We start from the raw sequence: 19743 nt of genomic DNA, 5'->3' as shown, positions 1-19743 counted from the left end.
TCCAGTGTCTGTTGAATTCCAACATAGGCACACCTCATTCTACTTGGTGAGGTACTGATGAGGTGATCACCTGAACCGAATCTTATTTAACAAGGAAAAGTATAAAAACCACTGCTGTGGTCATCACTATCCTCTTGCAATCGGACCAGGTGGATGGCAAAAACAGTGCTAATAGTACCTCAAAAGTAATTGGAATAAAAAAAAAACCTATTGACCATGCCAAAAGAGTTGAAAAGAAAAGTTTTGAGTGAGGAAAAGAAGGGTTCAATTCTGGCTTTACTGGCAGAGGGATACAGTGAGCGTCACGTTGCTTCCATCCTTAAAATTTCAAAGACGGCGGTTCATAAGAACAAGGTCAAGCAGCCGACATTGGGGACAACAAAGCTACAGACTGGCAGAGGGCGAAAACGACTTTCCACTGACCAGGATGTCTGCCAACTCATTTGAATATCACTCAACCGTAGGATGACATCAAGTGACCAACAAAAAGAATGGAAAACGGCAGTTGGAGGGAAGTGCACGGCGAGGACGGTTTGAAACAGGTTCCTCGGGGCAGGGCTGAAGTCATGCAAAGCTAGAAAAAAGCCCTTCATCAATGAGAAGCACAGAAGAGCCAGGCTGAGGTTTGCAAAAGACCATAAGGATTGGACCGTAGAGGACTGGAGTAAGGTCATCTTCTCTGATGAGTTCCTTCCTCCGACGGTCAGGTATAGCACTGAACTCTGACCACCAGCTAGTCTCTCTCCACAGCTGCCAGGGTCCAATAAAGACTCTGGGTTTCTTTTCATTTTGTGTGTGTGTCTGTGTGTGGGCCCGTCTTGGAAGTAGAACTGACTAAGTGTTTTTGCTCATTGTAAATATTCCTTCTTGCAAATTCGTGTTAAGTCTTGCCTTTGTCTTTTTATTGTAAATAAACATTTGTAGAAATATTCCCAGTCCGTTTCTGTCCCTTCTTGAATTGGTCCAGCATGGTTCGGATCTGAGTTTAGGCGGGGTTTTATCCCCGATAATTCGTTCATTCCAGCCGGCACGGCTTTCGCAGTTTCCGCTCGGCTGCACCCGAACCGGAGTTGGTAGTCGGTAGTTGGAACTCTACCGCAGTTGGTGGAGTGACCCGGTTAGAGCAAGATGTGCCGAGGGCATGGTTTCCCCGGTAGTCGAAATCACGTAGTTAATTAGGTAAATTAGTGATAGACAAATAGACCCTACGCTACGCAGTTGAGATATTGGTGACCACGGTCGGTTAAACGACCTGCCGGCTCGCAGTTAGGCCAAAAAAAAAAAAAAATGTTGCATTGGCGTAACCTGCCCGACCCTAAAAATTCCGCCGACCCTACGTTTTTTTTTTGTTTTTTTGCTATCGAAAAATTTTGCCGACCCTATTTTATTGCTATTTTTGTTGTTTTGCTATCGTTTTCAAGTATCTTGTTGATTGCGATCGCGATCGCAAAAACCCGGAAGTGTTTCGGACAGAACCCGCCGACAAAAAGGGTGGTACTCGAGCCGGGGGAGATTTTGGGAGGGATTTATTAGGAAAAAAATAAAAATAAAAATAAAAAGATCCCGACCGACCTACCCTATTTTTCAGTGACCCGTTACGCCAATGCAACATTTTTTTTTTTTGGCCTTATCCGAGCGACGGACTACAATTCCGGGGAGTTTGGTGGGAGACGACGCAAGCTTTCCCCACCTAGTGGTCGTTCTCACCCCCGACCCTCGGCCCACAACAATATATATATATATATATATATATATATATATATATATATATATATATATTATCATCACACCATTTGAAAGTCTTTATCCCTGAGCAGGGGTCAGCTTTTTGCAGGCTCCAATCATGGTACCCTTTCTTGTGGAAATGTTTTTTTATGGCCAGATGCCCTTCCTGACGCCAACCCTTTAGTCGCCTTCAACCCTGCAGGGATAATTACCAGTGTACTGGTGCTCATTTCGCCGACCTTCAGAAGGATGACAGGCTGAGTCAACCCCCCTGATGCTAACTCAGCGGCCAGAGGATCCCAAGCCACCGCCTTAACCACTAAGCCACACCAGGCTCATGATACATATATATATATATATATATATATATATATATATATATATATATATATATATATATATATATATATATATATATATATATATTGTTGTGGTTACCAAATTCGCAAACCACCATTCAGGTCCCTTAGGTGAGGTATCTCGGTAAGTACATGTGTAGTTAGGCCCAAACCCATTGTCTAGTGGGAATACATATCATTTATGCGTGCTGCGACTCTTCAGGATAGCCGTTTTTCTTTTGCTATCTTTATTTTGGACCAACCGCCATGATTACCACCACAACCACAACATCAACCACCCACCGCGGCGCCGCTTCACGTCACACCTCGCAACCGTCGCATCGCCACCGTTCTTGCGCCGCTTGTGGGTACCGGTGTTGGACTCGTGCAGGGCGCGCGCCGAACAGCGTGTACAAAACCACGGATTTTCCACTTCAAAAACGGATCAAAAACGACACACGCCCACTTTTGTTCCGTCCAATCGGTGAGCGAGGGGCGATTTGGCCCCGCCCCCAGGGCGTTGGAGGGCGATCGATATATGCAAATTTATGGATCAAAAAGCATTCACGCCCACTTTTTCTCGGGCCAATGGGGAGCGAGGTGAAAGGTTGAAGGGAGGGGGTCAAAGATGAGAGGGCGAAGCCACGGGGCTTATAAAAGCGACCGTGTTCGTCAGTCCAGTGAGTAGTAGAGTCGAGAGGGAACAGAGAGTTAAGACTTCGCGGGCGGTGGAGTTGGCAAGAAGGAGCTGGTCGTCGTGTGCGTTGGAGTCGGAGCGGAGGGGACGGAGCTGTGGAGAGGCGGCGAGGGCAGACGAGGGGGTGCTCGCGTCGTGCAGGGAGCTGCACCCCAGGGAGGCCGACAGCGCGACCTGGCCGAGGTGGAGACGCTCGTCGCGGGACAATAAAAATCCTCTATACCCCAAGCATCAGCAACCCCCTCCTGTTTCCCCCTGCGCTGAGATAGTGCGACCAAGGGGGCCCCTTTCCCACCCCCTACCAGACACTGCCCGCGAGGCCCGCGGAGTTGAGGCACCATCGCCGCTCCGCGTCTCATCACCAGACGGGTAGGCCCGACCCGGTCTCGGCCTCAGGCCCGCCTCATCCTTGAGGGTATTCTTTCCTTGGTTTTGGGTATGTGTTGTCGGCGCCGTCTGTGAAGTAGAATTGTATAAGTGTTGCCGTGTGCTCGTGTAATCGGTATTAGATCTGCATTGTCGCATTTGCTTTTTGTGTAAATCGCATTGTGTTTTTCTTTTCTGTGTGGTTTTGGTGGAATTGAATATGTGTGCTTTCCGTTCGTCGCGAATAAATGTGCTTTGTGTTGAACTGTTTCCCGCTTCGCTTCGTCATTTCCTTCATTGAATCCTCATCTTGCTTCACGTAAAGGGTTGGTAGTGGGCTGAATATGCCCGATAATTAATCGAACCGTCGAGGTCGACGAATAACACCGCTCGGTTATCCCGATAGTACGGGACGGGTCGCTTAAGTGGCCCGTGTCCGAAGTCGACCTGCGGCGAGGTGCGATCGCCCGGTCTACCCTCCGCGTGGGTACTTAGGTAGGTCGAATTTGGCGAGCAACCCTATCCCACGCGGGGGCTGATTGGCTCGATCGCGGTGAGACTGAAAGGTCCACCCGTGACTGGTTCCCGGCGTTAGTCCGAGAGGGTCACGACTGGATTGTCCGTCAGGTGGGCGACGTGCCGCGATTCGAGTTACGTGGCCGTCAGCACGCCGGCGGGCGCGAAATCCGCAACACTGGTGTCAGGTCGTGCGATATAAACCCATCGCCCTCCTCGCGGCACTGGTATCGGAGAACAGGAAAACGGGCTCTCCTGTCTCCGGCTAAATTCACGGGAATCGGTCCAGGGGTGAGAGAAGCGACCCCCGATTCCCTCCAAATTACGAGCGAGCAAATTAACCCTTTAAGAGAAGCAAGATGGCGTCTCAAGGCGAGCGGGAGCCGGGGGTATTAGAAATGTATATGTGTAGTAATGTGGAATCCATGGTCCAGGATGGAATCCCTGTGCAGGAACACGGACTCGCCCAACTGAACCTAGAACCCGAAATGGGTGCGGCAGCGGCCGCGGTGTATGACACCTCCCCCCCCCCTCTCCACCAAAACCCCTCCCCAACCCCTGCCGAAACGGCTCACTCAAGCGCACCCGACATGGCCCAGCTATGCGCCATGCTGGCGGCAATGAAAAACGAAATGAAAGACATGAACAAGCAAATGAATGAAGTGAAAACGACGATGGATGCGAATACACAAAAGATGGATACGAATATGAAAAACGAAATGAAAGACATGAACAAGCAAATGAATGAAGTGAAAACGACGATGGATGCGAATACACAAAAGATGGATACGAATATGAAAAACGAAATGAAAGGCATGAACGAAAAGATGGATACAAACACAAATGAAATGAAAAACGAAATGAACAAGCAAATAAACGGAATGGAAGCAAACATGAGGGAAGAAATGAAAGAACTACGGGGTGAGACGCAGAACATGGGCCGATGCCTGCAGGCGGGCATGAAGGCCGTGACCAGGGAGCTGGGAATGGCGACTCCACGTGTGGGAGCAAACGAGCTGGAAGGGGGTGCAACGGCTGACAGGCCCGCGGTGGAGGCGGGTAAAAAAATAATTCGGGGGGCGTGTTGGGCGAGGGTCGTGACAGAGGAATCGACGGTGACCAAGAGGGAAAAATTAAATGGGGAGACCAAAACGTGCGAGACGAGACACGAGGTGACGACAACAGAAACTTATAAATGTATAGAGACACGGGAGATAGAGGGTGAATTAGACGGGGTAAGTGACGCGCACACACACACGGAGGTAGTGGAGGACAATGGGGGTGAGCTGGCGGACTGGGTAGAGACCCAGTGCGAGCACCTGGATGGCCTCCTCCAGGAACGAGGGGAGGGAGTATGCCCCCTTGAGGCGAGTCACGACCAGGTGAGTTCGGTCGTGCTTTGCGAGTTCGGGGGGAGGGGTGCTGTGGACAGGTGTACGGAGAGCTTGGGGGGTATAGAGGCCCCGGAGACCCTTGTGGGGACACAAATCCCCAGTGTAGTTGTCCCTGTGTGTGTGGTGCAAGGTGTGAGTGCGTCCCCGTGTGTGAGTGGTGTGGTGGCGATGGTGCCAGAGTACGTGCTTCCCAGCACGCCGTGTGTGGATGAGGCACCGTGTATGAGTGAGGCACCGCGGTTGAGTGCCCCCGCGTGTGTGGATGAGGAACCGCGGTTGAGTGCCCCCGCGTGTGTGAGTGAGGCACGGAGTGTGGATGAGGCACCGCGGGTGAGTGCCCCCGCGTGTGTAAGTAGTATGGTTTGTGTGAGTAGTGAGGGACGCGTGAGTGAACGGCCGTGTGCAAGGTCGCTGTGTGCAAGGGAGACCGTGTGTGTGAGAGAGCGGTATGTGAGGGAGATGTCGGTTGGCATGCGGGAGCACGCAGCCGCGTCTCCCGGTGTGAATGTGATGGAGTGGAGTGTGTGCGTCGTAACACGCAGGTGTGCGTGGGTTGAATGGCGACGACGAAGGCGACAGAGGAGAGAAAGCCGAGTCGCGGCTGGAGTTGTTTCGGGGACCGTGCCGGGTTCACCCAGCAGTGAGCACGCGGTTCGTGCTGTGCAATGCACGAGACCGCCACGTGCTCGCTTGCGAGAGTGAAGTCCCGGTCCGGAAACGCACGCGGTGGATTTGCCGATCCCGCGGACGGACAAAGTTTAGGCAGGTAAATGGATTTGGACCGGACGGGTTCTCCACGCGATCGTGTGTGTTAAGCTCCAACGGGCAAAGCACATGTGTTCGCGTGGGGAACCCCTCGAGACGTGGGGCTTGTGTTTTTTTTTTATTTTTTATGCGCACGGTGACGCCATGGCTGCACGTGGGGTTGGAATCCGGCAGGAGGGGTATCTCTGCCGGATGGTACCGTCCAAGGAGGGACGAGGAACACGTGCAGCTGCATGACGTCACGGGCAGGTGTAAAGTGCGCGAGCTCTGAGTTGCCGCGCTGGTGATGCGCATGGGAAAAAAAAAAAAGGAAAAGCAAGCCTCACTTTCGGGTGCACAGGATTCCTGGGCAAGGGGTGGAAGACCCCCTTGGCCGGGGCACAGGATGGAAACTAGTTAGGGGGAAGGGTTAGCTTAGCTAGACCGACTTCATGGGGCAGGGGTAAGTCCTCATGGAGTCCGTGGAATGGATTAGGGAGAGGGATTTAGATGAGCTTTAGGTTGGGAAATAAAATGATTAATTTGGAGACAGTGACAGACTTGCGAATGGGTAGTGGGGACGTTGCTTGGCTACGTAGGTTAAATGGAACGTGCTATAGTATTAGGGACGACGTGGGAGCACGAGCTAGTTAGGGGAGGTAGTTAGAAGGATGGCAGAGTTCAGCGGTGTGTGTGTTGAAGAGTTGGTGAGTTGTGAGGTGAGTACTTGTTGAGTGAGTGAGGCCAGCGGGTCTGTGTGAGTGGAGCGAATGGGGAATGCATGGTGCGATGAGTGATTGGGGGGAGGAGTGACTCCCGCCCAAGGGACCCCGGGGTCAGAGTAAAGTGAGTTAGCTGGGTTAGTCAAATTGAAAAATGGAGGTCGTTTTGCTGTTGGTGGGAATGTAGGCTCGAAACCCATTTGGAGGGGTGCAGGAGCCCTGTTGACGGGCTTGGGAGCGTGGCTGCGAAAGGTGAGTATCGCTGAGTGGGTACCCCGGGCACCAGGCTAGTCGGCCGTGGTAGGCCAAGGGCCCATGGGGGGCCGGGATAGCGTAGTGGGCACGGGTGCGCCTGTTTGGTGCGGGGGCCCGGGGCGCCATTAGCCGCGTGGGCAGTGTTGTGGGCACGGGTGACCCTCGGAAAGGGGCCCGGGAGGCCGGCCTGCCACGTGTGCGTTTCAGGGGAGGTGCCATGGGGGGCACTCCCCGGTGTTAGGGAGCTGGTAGGCTCGGAGGCAGTGTAGTGCCCGGGGGTGCCATAGCGGGAGAATCGGCAGAGGGTCGTGCCTGCCAAAGGGAGCCACGTGTCCCAGCCAGGAGACCGTGTGAGGGCACGGAGAGAAAATTGGGGGGCGAGGCCCGAAATTGTGAGGACACCAACACAGGCGACGGGAATCTGGGTTGTTAGAACCAATAGTTTAAGCGAGAAGCGCTTGTTGAAAGCCCCAGGGTAGTTTAACAGTTAAATGGTTAGGGTAGATTAGGAGATGTACCCCTCCGCACCATCCATCCCCTCGCTGTCGTTGTGGGCTGCTGGACCCACTTTGGGTTAGATCGCCGAACTCTGGGGAGGCCATTCTGAGGCTTGAGTTGGGCCTCGACACAGGACGCTAGCTCTCCCTTGTTCCCCTCCGGGAAGGGAACGTAGGGGTTGGGAGTAGGCTAGGTGACAGGATAGGTTAGCCGAACAAGGACGATAAAGGGGGTTAGGGGACGATTTATAGAGGGGAAGTAAACATAAAAATAAAAAAATAAGTGGGGGCTAAATTGGTTTTTCACAAATTAAGGGAGTGGGTATGTACAGTGACAGGCAAAGGCGATAGGTGGGAGGGAGACAGGTAGGTAGGTCCGAGCCCGCCTTCCGAGTGGCCAGCACCACCGCACTCCCTCCACCAACCTCCACTGAACGGCAAAGGCTGGCCACTTCATCGGCTGGCCGTGTTTTTCTTCAAGGCTTGTGCCGGCCACTTCTGCCGGCTGGCTGTTTTTCTGCAAGGCCTGTGCCGGCCAGTTCATCTGCTGGCTGTGTTTCTTCAAGGCCTGTGCCGGCCAGTTCATCTGCCGGCTGTGTTTGCCTGCAGCGGCCTTCTTCTGCGGGCTGTGTTTGCCTGCTGCCTTTGCCATGCCATGCCCACTGCCCAGGTTCACCAGCCCTGTTCAATTTTTGCTTTCCCCCCCCCCCCCTGTTCATTGCCATGTGCGCCAGGATCCGCAAGGCAACAGTTTGCAAGCTGCAAGAACTGCCCTGTTGGCAGCTGCAACACGGGCCTGCAGTGGCGGCCCGTGCACCGTGTTTGTGTTCACCCATCCATTCGTTGTGCTCATTGCGTGTGCCACTTGAGCTGGCACGGAGACTGCATTGTGCAGCCCATGCACCGTTGTGGTTCACTGCGTTCAGTTCAAAAGGGAAGGCCTTGGACTGCGTGTGAGCAGCCAGCCACGTTCCCTGTCACCTGCATCGTTTTGAGCCAGAGACTGCATGCGGGCAGCCTGGCTCCCTGCTAACTGCTTTCTTTTTGCAGAGTTGAATGATCCTGGGCCATGGTTTAGTGTAAAATTTGTAAGTTAAGGTTAAGATGTACTGTAAATATGAGTGCGCCCCCGGCATGTCTGTCTAGCGCCGGCAATTTTATTTAAGTCGTCCGTGTGAGTGAGTTTGTTTAGGTAGTTATGCAGCCCTCAGGTTATTTATTTTGGGGACACGAATACCATGAATGTCGCACTCAGGGATCCGTAGGTAAAATGTACTAGGGGAAAACTACACATGATGGCACACGAAAATTTGACGACTCGGGACGAGTCTGTAAAAAGGGGAGGGGTAGTGTTGTGGCTACCAAATTCGCAAACCACCATTCAGGTCCTATAGGTGAGGTATCTCGGTAAGTACATGTGTAGTTAGGCCCAAACCCGTTGTCTAGTGGGAATACATGTCATTTATGCGTGCTGCGACTCTTCAGGATAGCCGTTTTTCTTTTGCTATCTTTATTTTGGACCAACCGCCATGATTACCACCACAACCACAACATCAACCACCCACCGCGGCGCCGCTTCACGTCACACCTCGCAACCGTCGCATCGCCACCGTTCTTGCGCCGCTTGTGGGTACCGGTGTTGGACTCGTGCAGGGCGCGCGCCGAACAGCGTGTACAAAACCACGGATTTTCCACTTCAAAAACGGATCAAAAACGACACACGCCCACTTTTGTTCCGTCCAATCGGTGAGCGAGGGGCGATTTGGCCCCGCCCCCAGGGCGTTGGAGGGCGATTGATATATGCAAATTTATGGATCAAAAAGCATTCACGCCCACTTTTTCTCGGGCCAATGGGGAGCGAGGTGAAAGGTCGAAGGGAGGGGGTCAAAGATGAGAGGGCGAAGCCACGGGGCTTATAAAAGCGACCGTGTTCGTCAGTCCAGTGAGTAGTAGAGTCGAGAGGGAACAGAGAGTTAAGACTTCGCGGGCGGTGGAGTTGGCAAGAAGGAGCTGGTCGTCGTGTGCGTTGGAGTCGGAGCGGAGGGGACGGAGCTGTGGAGAGGCGGCGAGGGCAGACGAGGGGGTGCTCGCGTCGTGCAGGGAGCTGCACCCCAGGGAGGCCGACAGCGCGACCTGGCCGAGGTGGAGACGCTCGTCGCGGGACAATAAATATCCTCTATACCCCGAGCATCAGCAACCCCCTCCTGTTTCCCCCCGCGCTGAGATAGTGCGACCAAGGGGGCCCCTTTCCCACCCCCTACCAGACACTGCCCGCGAGGCCCGCGGAGTTGAGGCACCATCGCCGCTCCGCGTCTCATCACCAGACGGGTAGGCCCGACCCGGTCTCGGCCTCAGGCCCGCCTCATCCTTGAGGGTATTCTTTCCTTGGTTTTGGGTATGTGTTGTCGGCGCCGTCTGTGAAGTAAAATTGTATAAGTGTTGCCGTGTGCTCGTGTAATCGGTATTAGATCTGCATTGTCGCATTTGCTTTTTGTGTAAATCGCATTGTGTTTTTCTTTTCTGTGTGCTTTTGGTGGAATTGAATATGTGTGCTTTCCGTTCGTCGCGAATAAATGTGCTTTGTGTTGAACTGTTTCCCGCTTCGCTTCGTCATTTCCTTCATTGAATCCTCATCTTGCTTCACGTAAAGGGTTGGTAGTGGGCTGAATACGCCCGATAATTAATCGAACCGTCGAGGTCGACGAATAACACCGCTCGGTTATCCCGATAGTACGGGACGGGTCGCTTAAGTGGCCCGTGTCCGAAGTCGACCTGCGGCGAGGTGCGATCGCCCGGTCTACCCTCCGCGTGGGTACTTAGGTAGGTCGAATTTGGCGAGCAACCCTATCCCACGCGGGGGCTGATTGGCTCGATCGCGGTGAGACCGAAAGGTCCACCCGTGACTGGTTCCCGGCGTTAGTCCGAGAGGGTCACGACTGGATTGTCCGTCCGGTGGGCGACGTGCCGCGATTCGAGTTACGTGGCCGTCAGCACGCCGGCGGGCGCGAATCCGTAACACTATATATATATATATATATATATATATATATATATATATATATATATATATATATATATATATATATATATATATTCTCTATGACCTGTGAACCCGTTGGGTTCCCGTTGTGACAACGGTTGATGAGAAAAAATCATTTCAAAAAAAAAAAAGATAGCTCCAGCGAACTATACTGCTGAGGTTGTTTGCATTGATAAAATTCTCCCGAAGAGTACTTGACTGAATCGTGAATTGATTTTTTAATAATTTTTTTCGTTGCCCGATTTGAACAAACCTTGATACTGCACACCGCAAGTGAATGGTGAGTAAGGTGGCCCTAAAATTTTTGGACTATCGTGTACCGTTTTCGTTGTATTTCGGAAACATACATACATACATGCATACATACATACAAGATGAGAGTTTTAGTAATATATATATATATATATATATATATATATATATATATATATATATATATATATATATATATATATATATATATATGTATATGTATCATTCTGACCACTCACTGATTCACTGACTGACTGATATTAATGTTCATTACCTTCAGGGTGACATAGAAAGTTGTAATTTTACGTGCCAATGAACTTCGAAGCATGAATTCCAGGAAAAATGACAGAACAATTGGAAAGCATCTGTAAATGAAAATTTAAATAAAGGAACATAAATAAATGAAAGAAATTAATGCAGGTGAGCAACCTGAGACAATGTGGGAAGCACTGCAATTTTGTTTTTGCTGACGAACATCGAAGCTGATACACCAGGAAAAATCACAGAACCATCAGAAAGTGCCCTTAAATGAAAATATAAATAAATGGAAAAAATAAATGGGAAAAAAAACAAATGCAAGTGCTCAGCAACTACAGACATCAATTAACTTTTGTAAACTCCAACAGGGTTACCCATCTGACACCTTTTACCTGAGGAGCTAACTCAATTAACCGATGTCAGTGCCCTCAGCACACACTTGGACGACTGCTGAGTGATACATTGAGTGCACGCTGGCTAACGAGAGCAAATCACATGGGGTAAAACTTCCTGTCTCACAATAATGAATTTTGTGCTGGACCAATGGAGGAAAGAACACTATGAGCAGATTGAATTGAACAATTGACATGGGTTTATTAATAAGGAAGCATGAGGAAAAGCAAGTGGCACAGTGAAGATAAGGGGTTTATTCACAGTGGGTATTCATACAGCAAGGATATATAGTATTTGTGTGATGCAGCAAAGGACATATGGTGACACAGATTCATGCAGTAAAGAGACAAAGAGCAGAACTAACCTGAGCTATCTTACACAGTCTTCCTGAGATTAACATGACCAGCACCAGCAGAATTGCTCCACGGAAGGGTAGATAAGCAAGAGAGATAAGAAAAGCTGATGCGTTGGTGTCCTCTGGCTTACCAGGCATGCACATGCGGGCACGTGCTTGTCAAAAGTGCAGGGGAGGGAGGGGTGGGGGAAATGAAGAGCAAAGGGGATGTCTGGGTGGATGATGAAGAGGTGTGAGTGGGGTGTGGTGCCAGGTGATTAGAGTGAGAAAGACAAGGTGTGATGTGAGTCAGTGTTCATTCTAAAAAGAACAATTGTTCGGGCTTTTCCTTGGCTGATAGCTCTCGTGCGTCCACAGTAGACGAGTCAGAAAAAGAGACAAAGAAGGTGTAAGAATCAGAATTACCTGTTATGTGTGGTTGGCGATTTCGCCTCTCTCCCAATACTGTGCCTGGACTGGATGGCACTTGGTCCGTTTGTGACGATGCCAGGCTTGGGTATGAGTGTGAACCAAAGGTGTCCGTGGGCGAGGAAAGATGATGGTCCCGAGGTGCGGGAAGCCGATTGATAGTGGTGAGATGATTGAGGCTGGTGTGTTTGTGGAGTTGAAGTGTCGTCGTTGGGTGATTGTGATTTGGACTATGGAATACAGCTGGAAAGGTGAACTTGAATGGTGGTGTTGAATGGAAATAGAGTCTGGTGTGTATTTGAAGCAGGCAGGGTGGCTATCGCTGGCATGTGGGAGAATTGTGGTGAAGAAGGCTATTGTGGTTGAAATGTCAGTTTGGTTGGGGTGCACAGATTCAAACAGGGGTTTTGGCGCACATTTGAAAATCAGTCTGCCAGCAGGATGTCCTCAGTCATGTGAGGAGAAGATCATGTACAGAGAAGATAATGGGGAAGAATGGGGGAAAATAACCTAACAAATCCCTTACAATGGATATTTCATTTTTAACCATTTGGACACAAGGGAAGTAGCCCATCAAGAACAAGTAATAACAAAAAAGCAGCATGTCCAAGGTGGAGTGACCTGTGATATGTATTACATTCGACATTCTGTATTTCTGAGACAAATTGGCGAACTTTAAAATCTCTGAAGCTTACTTAGAAATACAACGTATTTAGGGCTACAGGCTACATACTTATCACTGGGGTAGCGGAATTGAGAACATTTTAAAGTTCTTTACAATGAAGGGAAGGGAGGAAGAGAGAGAGAGAGAGAGAGAGAGAGAGAGAGAGAGAGAGAGAGAGAGAGAGAGAGAGAGAGAGAGAGAGAGAGAGAGAGAGAGATAGAGATAGAGATAGAGATAGAGATAGAGATAGAGATAGAGATAGAGATAGAGATAGAGAGAATGGTAGGGAGTATGGAAAGAAAGAGGAGGGAACGGAATTTGAGGAAAGGGAAGGCTGAAGGAGGTGTGTAGAGTGGAAAGGAGGGGGGGGGGGTAGGTGGTAGGTGGTAAATTCTGCCACATTGGTGTACGTACTGTACTTAATAAATAGATCTCTTAAATTCCCCTTTCGGTCGGAAAGGAAAGATGTTTTTTTAATTGAAATTCACCAAATAAAGTTACCCGGTTTTAAAGGATGTTTTGAAAAATGTTTAATTTTAACAGTTTAAATCGACACTAATTTCATAAATAAAACAAACATTTTATGAAAACTCGCTCGACCAATGAAAAATTGCTCCACATAATAAACGACGACACACCCAATCACACATCCAATCAATCACAGATCCAATCACACACCCAATCAATCACGGATCCAATCACACACCCAATCATACATCCAATCACACAACCAAACACCCATCCAATCACACACCCAATCACACAACCAAACATCCATCCAATCACACACCCAATCACACATCCAATCACAGAGCCAAACAATCACACATCGAAACACCCATCCAATCACACACCTAATCACACATCCAAACACCCATCCAATCACACACCCAATCAATCACAGATCCAATCAATCACACACCCAAACACCCATCCAATCACCCATCCAATCACACACCCAATCACACATCCAATCACAGGCCCAAACAATCACACACCTAAACACCCATCCAATCACACACCTAATCACACATCCAAACACCCATCCAATCACACAACCAAACACCCATCCAATCACACACCCAATCAATCACAGACCCAAACAATCACACACTTAAACACCCATCCAATCACACATCCAATCACAGAGCCAAACAATCACACATCGAAACACCCATCCAATCACACACCTAATCACACATCCAAACACCCATCCAATCACACACCCAATCAATCACAGATCCAATCACACACCCAATCACACATCCAATCAATCACAGATCCAATAACACACCGAATCATACATCCAAACAATCACACACCTAAACACCCATCCAATCACACACCTAAACACCCATCCAATCACACACCCAAACACCCATCCAATCACACACCCAATCAAACATCCAATCACAGAGCCAAATAATCACACACCGAAACACCCATCCAATCACACACCTAATCACACATCCAAACACCCATCCAATCACACACCCAATCAATCACAGATCCAATCAATCACACACCCAAACACCCATTCAATCACACAACCAAACACCCATCCAATCACACACGCAATCACACAACCAAACACCCATCCAATCACACACCCAATCACACATCCAATCACAGAGCCAAACAATCACACATCGAAACACCCATCCAATCACACACCTAATCACACATCCAAACACCCATCCAATCACACACTCAATCAATCACAGATCCAATCAATCACACACCCAAACACCCATCCAATCACCCATCCAATCACACACCCAATCACACATCCAATCACAGGCCCAAACAATCACACACCTAATCATACATCCAATCAATCACAGACCTAAAGAATCACGCACTTAAACACCCATGCAATCACATACCTAATCACACATCGAAACACCCATCCAATCACACATCCAACCAATCACAGATCCAATCACACACCCAAACACCCATCCAATCACACACCTAATCATACATCCAATCACACACCCAATCATACATCCAATCAATCGCTGACCCAAACAATCACACACTTAAACACCCATCCAATCACACCGAATCACACATCGAAACATCCATCCAATCACACATCCAATCAATCACAGATCCAATCAATCACACACCCAAACACTCATCCAATCACACACCTAATCATACATCCAATCACACACCCAATCACACATCCAATCAATCACAGATCCAATCAATCACACACCCAAACACCCATCCAATCACACACCTAATCATACATCCAATCACACACCCAATCAATCACAGATCCAATCAATCACACACCCAAACACCCATCCAATCACACACCCAATCAATCACAGATCCAATCAATCACACACCCAAACACCCATCCAATCACATACCCAAAAACAGATCCAATCAATCACACACCCAATCTCACACAGTGATGACATTGTCAATTGTCGGTATTTTTCAGTGTCAATTTCACTCCCTGTGAGCCGCAGTCATGTGATCCACCTTCCCGAACACTTGGTTTGCGTGGTAAGTCACTCAGTGGATGAAACGCAGGATTGTTTAATTCGTTTACTTGTGGATGGGTAGCCATTAGAGCTCGATAAGGTTTAGTGTGACTGTGAGATAACTGTGTGATGGGATGACAACTGTGTGATGGGATGACAACTGTGTGATGGGATGACAATTGTGTGATGGGATGACAACTGTGTGATGGGATGACACCTGTGTGATGGGATGACAACTGTGTGATGGGATGACAATTGTGTGATGGGATGACAATTGTGTGATGGGATGACACCTGTGTGATGGGATGACAACTGTGTGATGGGATGACACCTGTGTGATGGGATGACAATTGTGTGATGGGATGACAACTGTGTGATGGGATGACAACTGTGTGATGGGATGACAACTGTGTGATGGGATGACAATTGTGTGATGGGATGACAACTGTGTGATGGGATGACAACTGTGTGATGGGATGACACCTGTGTGATGGGATGACAACTGTGTGATGGGATGACAACTGTGTGATGGGATGACAATTGTGTGATGGGATGACAACTGCGTGATGGGATGACAACTGTGTGATGGGATGACAATTGTGTGATGGGATGACAATTGTGTGATGGGATGACACCTGCAGGCTGCAGCAGATTATGGAAAGACAAGCGAGCTCTGAGTTGCAGTTCTCAAAGTGAAGGCGAGGAGTCAGGGAGATGGAGGCTCCGCTTGTGTTTTCATCCAACACTGGAAATTAACTTTGGGTAATACTTTACACCGATATGTTATGGATTTGCAAAATGAAATCTGAAACAAAGTATGGCGTCACGGGGTGTGCACGCGCTCCATAAATAGTCTGGTGTCACACCTTTTTGTGATGTGAATATGGTGGCAATGATGCTCTTGCAGGAACTTGCATTCGTTTAATTGTCTCATTGAGATCAGATGGAGACCAGAATAGAAGTACTATCAGTTTTTTCCCTCATCAAGTTTCAGGACTCATGAGAGTGGCATGAGGCCAGGATTGAATGGCTGAGAGATATGAGACGGTGCAGCATATATTTTTCTGGGTCAGAGGATTTGTAAATGGACCCGAACTCTCAAAAGAAAACATTATCATGGGTGTCGATGTGTGGGGGACGGGAAGACACTTTTTTGTCTCGGGGCGGATAACATATCGATTGTCCCCCACACTTTTTTGACTAGGGGGGATAACATATCGATTGTCCCCCACACTTCTTTGACTCGGGGGGGGGGGCATAACATATCAATTGTCCCCCACACTTTTTTGACTAGGGGGGATAACATATCGATTGTCCCCCACACTTTTTTGACTAGGGGGGATAACATATCGATTGTCCTCCACACTTTTTTGACTTGGGAGGGGGGGGGGATAACATATCAATTGTCCCCCACACTTTTTTGACTCGGGGGGATAACATATCGATTGTCCTCCACACTTTTTTTACTTGGGGGGGGGGGATAACATATCAATTGTCCCCCACACTTTTTTGACTTTGGGGGGATAACATATCGATTGTCCCCCACACTTACTAGGGGGGGATAACAGATCGATTGTCCCCCACACTTTTTTGATGAGAAGGATAACATATCGATTGTCCCCCACACTTCTTTGACTCGGGGGGGGGGGCATAACATATCAATTGTCCCCCACACTTTTTTGACTAGGGGGGATAACATATCGATTGTCCCCCACACTTTTTTGACTAGGGGGGATAACATATCGATTGTCCTCCACACTTTTTTGACTTGGGAGGGGGGGGATAACATATCAATTGTCCCCCACACTTTTTTGACTCGGGGGGATAACATATCGATTGTCCTCCACACCTTTTTTACTTGGGGGGGGGGGATAACATATCAATTGTCCCCCACACTTTTTTGACTTGGGGGGATAACATATCGATTGTCCCCCACACTTACTAGGGGGGGATAACAGATCGATTGTCCCCCACACTTTTTTGATGAGAAGGATAACATATCGATTGTCCCCCACACTTTTTGATGAGAGGGATAACATATCAATTGTCCCCCACACTTTTTTTGACTCGGGGGGGGGGGATAACATATCAATTGTCCCCCACACTTTTTTGACCTGAGGGGGATAACATATCGATTGTCCCCCACACTTTTTTGACTCGAGGGGGACAAGATATCGATTGTCCCCCACACTTTTTTGACTTGGGGGGATAACATATAGATTGTCCCCCACACTTTTTTGCTCGACTATAAAGGGGCTGTCACACCTTGACGTTTTAGCCAGCGTATGGCAAGGTCTCAAAATGTATGTAAAACGCTGGTGTACTCTGAACTATTGATGGGTTTTTTTTAAAGTTTTGGGCGTATAATAACGAGTTGGACATATGCATAACGTATTAGTAACGTACACAGAACGTTTCAATCACATATAGATAACTTACACCAACAAATGCTGAGCGTGTTGTCGGCGTTCACAAACTATGCCCAACGATAGTCTAACGTATGCATAGCGCGGCAGCGTATCGCCGACGATCACGTGGCGTAGGCTATTAATAGGCTGCGGCTCGACGATTCAAATCATAACCGCACTAGACATCGAAGTGTGAAGCCGCTGTCACACCTTGACGTTTTAGCCAGCGTATGCCGGAGTATGAAAAATTTGCCGAACCAAGCTGGCACACGTAGAATACGTCATGGGTAAGTTTTGTATTCGTTAAGAGCATGCTGAAGCACACTGGCATACGTCGTAGCACGCTGGCATACGTCGTAGTACGCTGGCATACGTCGTAGTACGCTGGCATACGCCGTAGTACGCTGGCATACATCGTCATACGCCGAGTACGTCGATAAATTTTCAGCATGTTGAAGATTCCTCAACGTACTCCGCGTACGACACACGTTCCACATACGCTGGCCATAAGTTGTAGGCAGGTTACGCGATCGTTGACACACGTTGACACACGTTACGTGTACGTTACTCATAAGTTGAAACACGTCAAGGTAATGGTTAGCGTCAGTGTCCCAGACTCCCTGGTTTTTTTTTTTCTTCGGTATGACGGTGATGTTGACACTTCGCTTTCTAGTGCGGTTATGATTTAAATCATTGAGCGGCAGCCTATTAATTATATTGTATTATAACCGCACAATAAATCGAAGTGTCAACATCACCGTCATACCGAAGAAAAAAAACCCCCCAAAAAACCAGGGAGTCTGGAACACTGACGCTAACCATTACCTTGACGTGTTTCGACTTATGAGTAACGTACAAGTAACGTGTGTCGACGTGTGTCAACGATCGCGTAACGTGCCTACAACACGTTACACATAGGTTAGAAATAAGTTTCGGGTACGCTAAACATTACCTCGACGTGTTTCGACTTATGAGTAACGTACAAGTAACGTGTGTCGACGTGTGTCAACGATCGCGTAACGTGTCTACAGCTTATGGCCAGCGTTACGCGGAACGTGTGAGTCATACGCTGGCATACGTCGAAAAATTTCAAGCATGGAAAATTTGTCTAACAGCTCGGCATACTACGATGAATTCCAGCGTACTACGACGTATGCCAACGTACTACAACGTATGCCAGCGTGCTCTTAACGTATACAAACTTACCCATAACGTATTTGACGTGTGCCAGCGTTTTAGCCAAATTTTTCATACGTCAGGCATACGTTGGCTAAATCATCAAGGTGTGACAGGGCCTGAACATAAAATGCGTTGCTCTGTACAATACACCAGGTTTGGATACCGGATGTTCCCCAAATGCATATAAACCAATTATGCTCGTATATATAAATCAATATGAACTTTCACGAAATTCGTTATCTCTTAAGTTATTGTATCGGAAGTTAGTGATGGCCACATCCAGAATATTGTGTGCAGTTTTGGTTACCACAACTCATGATGGACATTTATTTATTTGTTTGCAGCAGGTGGCTGCTTCTCCACATCATTTTCTGTGGGTGCAGCTGTGCCACTGATGCAATGCCTCCGATTACCAGTAGGCTAGTACTCATTTTGCTGACATCAGAAGGATAACAGACTGAGTCAACCCAGCTGGTGTTAATTTAATGGTTTAAAAAAAAACAGGGGCTTGAACTCAAGACCCTAAGATATGCCAGCTACCTTAACTGTTAAGCCAACACCATGCTTAGCAAGGACATTAATACCAAGAGAAAGGGTTCAGTGCAGGGCTGTTAGATTGATTCCGAGCTGAGCTTGGCTCAGCTATGAGGGACAGGTGAAGGAGACAAGGCTTTATACACGAGAAAGGAGGCGGTTACGAAGTGACATGATAGAGATGTTTCAGATAATGAAGGGTATAGACAAAAATAAGTGCAGAAAAATTATTCAGCACAGTGGACAGTGATAGGACCTGGGGCAATAGCTGTTGGATACTGCAAAACTCCTGGTATTACGCATGACATATTATCAAACCATTTCCGTGTCCGGGAAGGAGGAGTCAGTCGGCCACCCATTGGATAGCCTATTGCCAGATGACGAGGCTACGGAGATACACGTTCAACATCACGAACACCAATTCATCTTGGTGACAGCAGCAGGCATCAATGATGGATTCAGCATGGCAATGACCCAAAGCTACATCTGTTAATGAC

At 48.5% G+C, this 19743-nt stretch overlaps 1 protein-coding gene across 4 annotated transcripts in view; it reads left to right on the top strand.

Moving 5' to 3' along the window:
• LOC147025557 (uncharacterized) overlaps window positions 1-19743 on the top strand; it is a 180610-nt gene that overhangs the window by 30518 nt on the left and 130349 nt on the right. Inside the window, exons 2-3 of one of the 4 annotated variants that reach the window (XM_085886629.1) lie at window positions 15083-15147; window positions 15767-15887. The exons of 2 other annotated variants lie outside the window; for them this stretch is intronic. In XM_085886629.1, coding sequence (XP_085742755.1) covers window positions 15083-15147; window positions 15767-15887 — 186 coding nt within the window. The remainder of the gene's footprint in view (window positions 1-15082; window positions 15148-15766; window positions 15888-19743) is intronic. One more of the 4 variants, XR_015059571.1, reaches the window with a different exon arrangement.

Source organism: Eptatretus burgeri, chromosome 6 (genome assembly GCF_056783735.1).
Source record: "Eptatretus burgeri isolate ZD-2024b chromosome 6, Ebu_testis_v1, whole genome shotgun sequence".
In the NCBI taxonomy this organism is placed as follows: Eukaryota; Metazoa; Chordata; class Myxini; order Myxiniformes; family Myxinidae; genus Eptatretus; species Eptatretus burgeri.
Note: the sequence above shows the minus strand (reverse complement) of the source record. Positions and strands in the feature narration are given on the sequence as shown.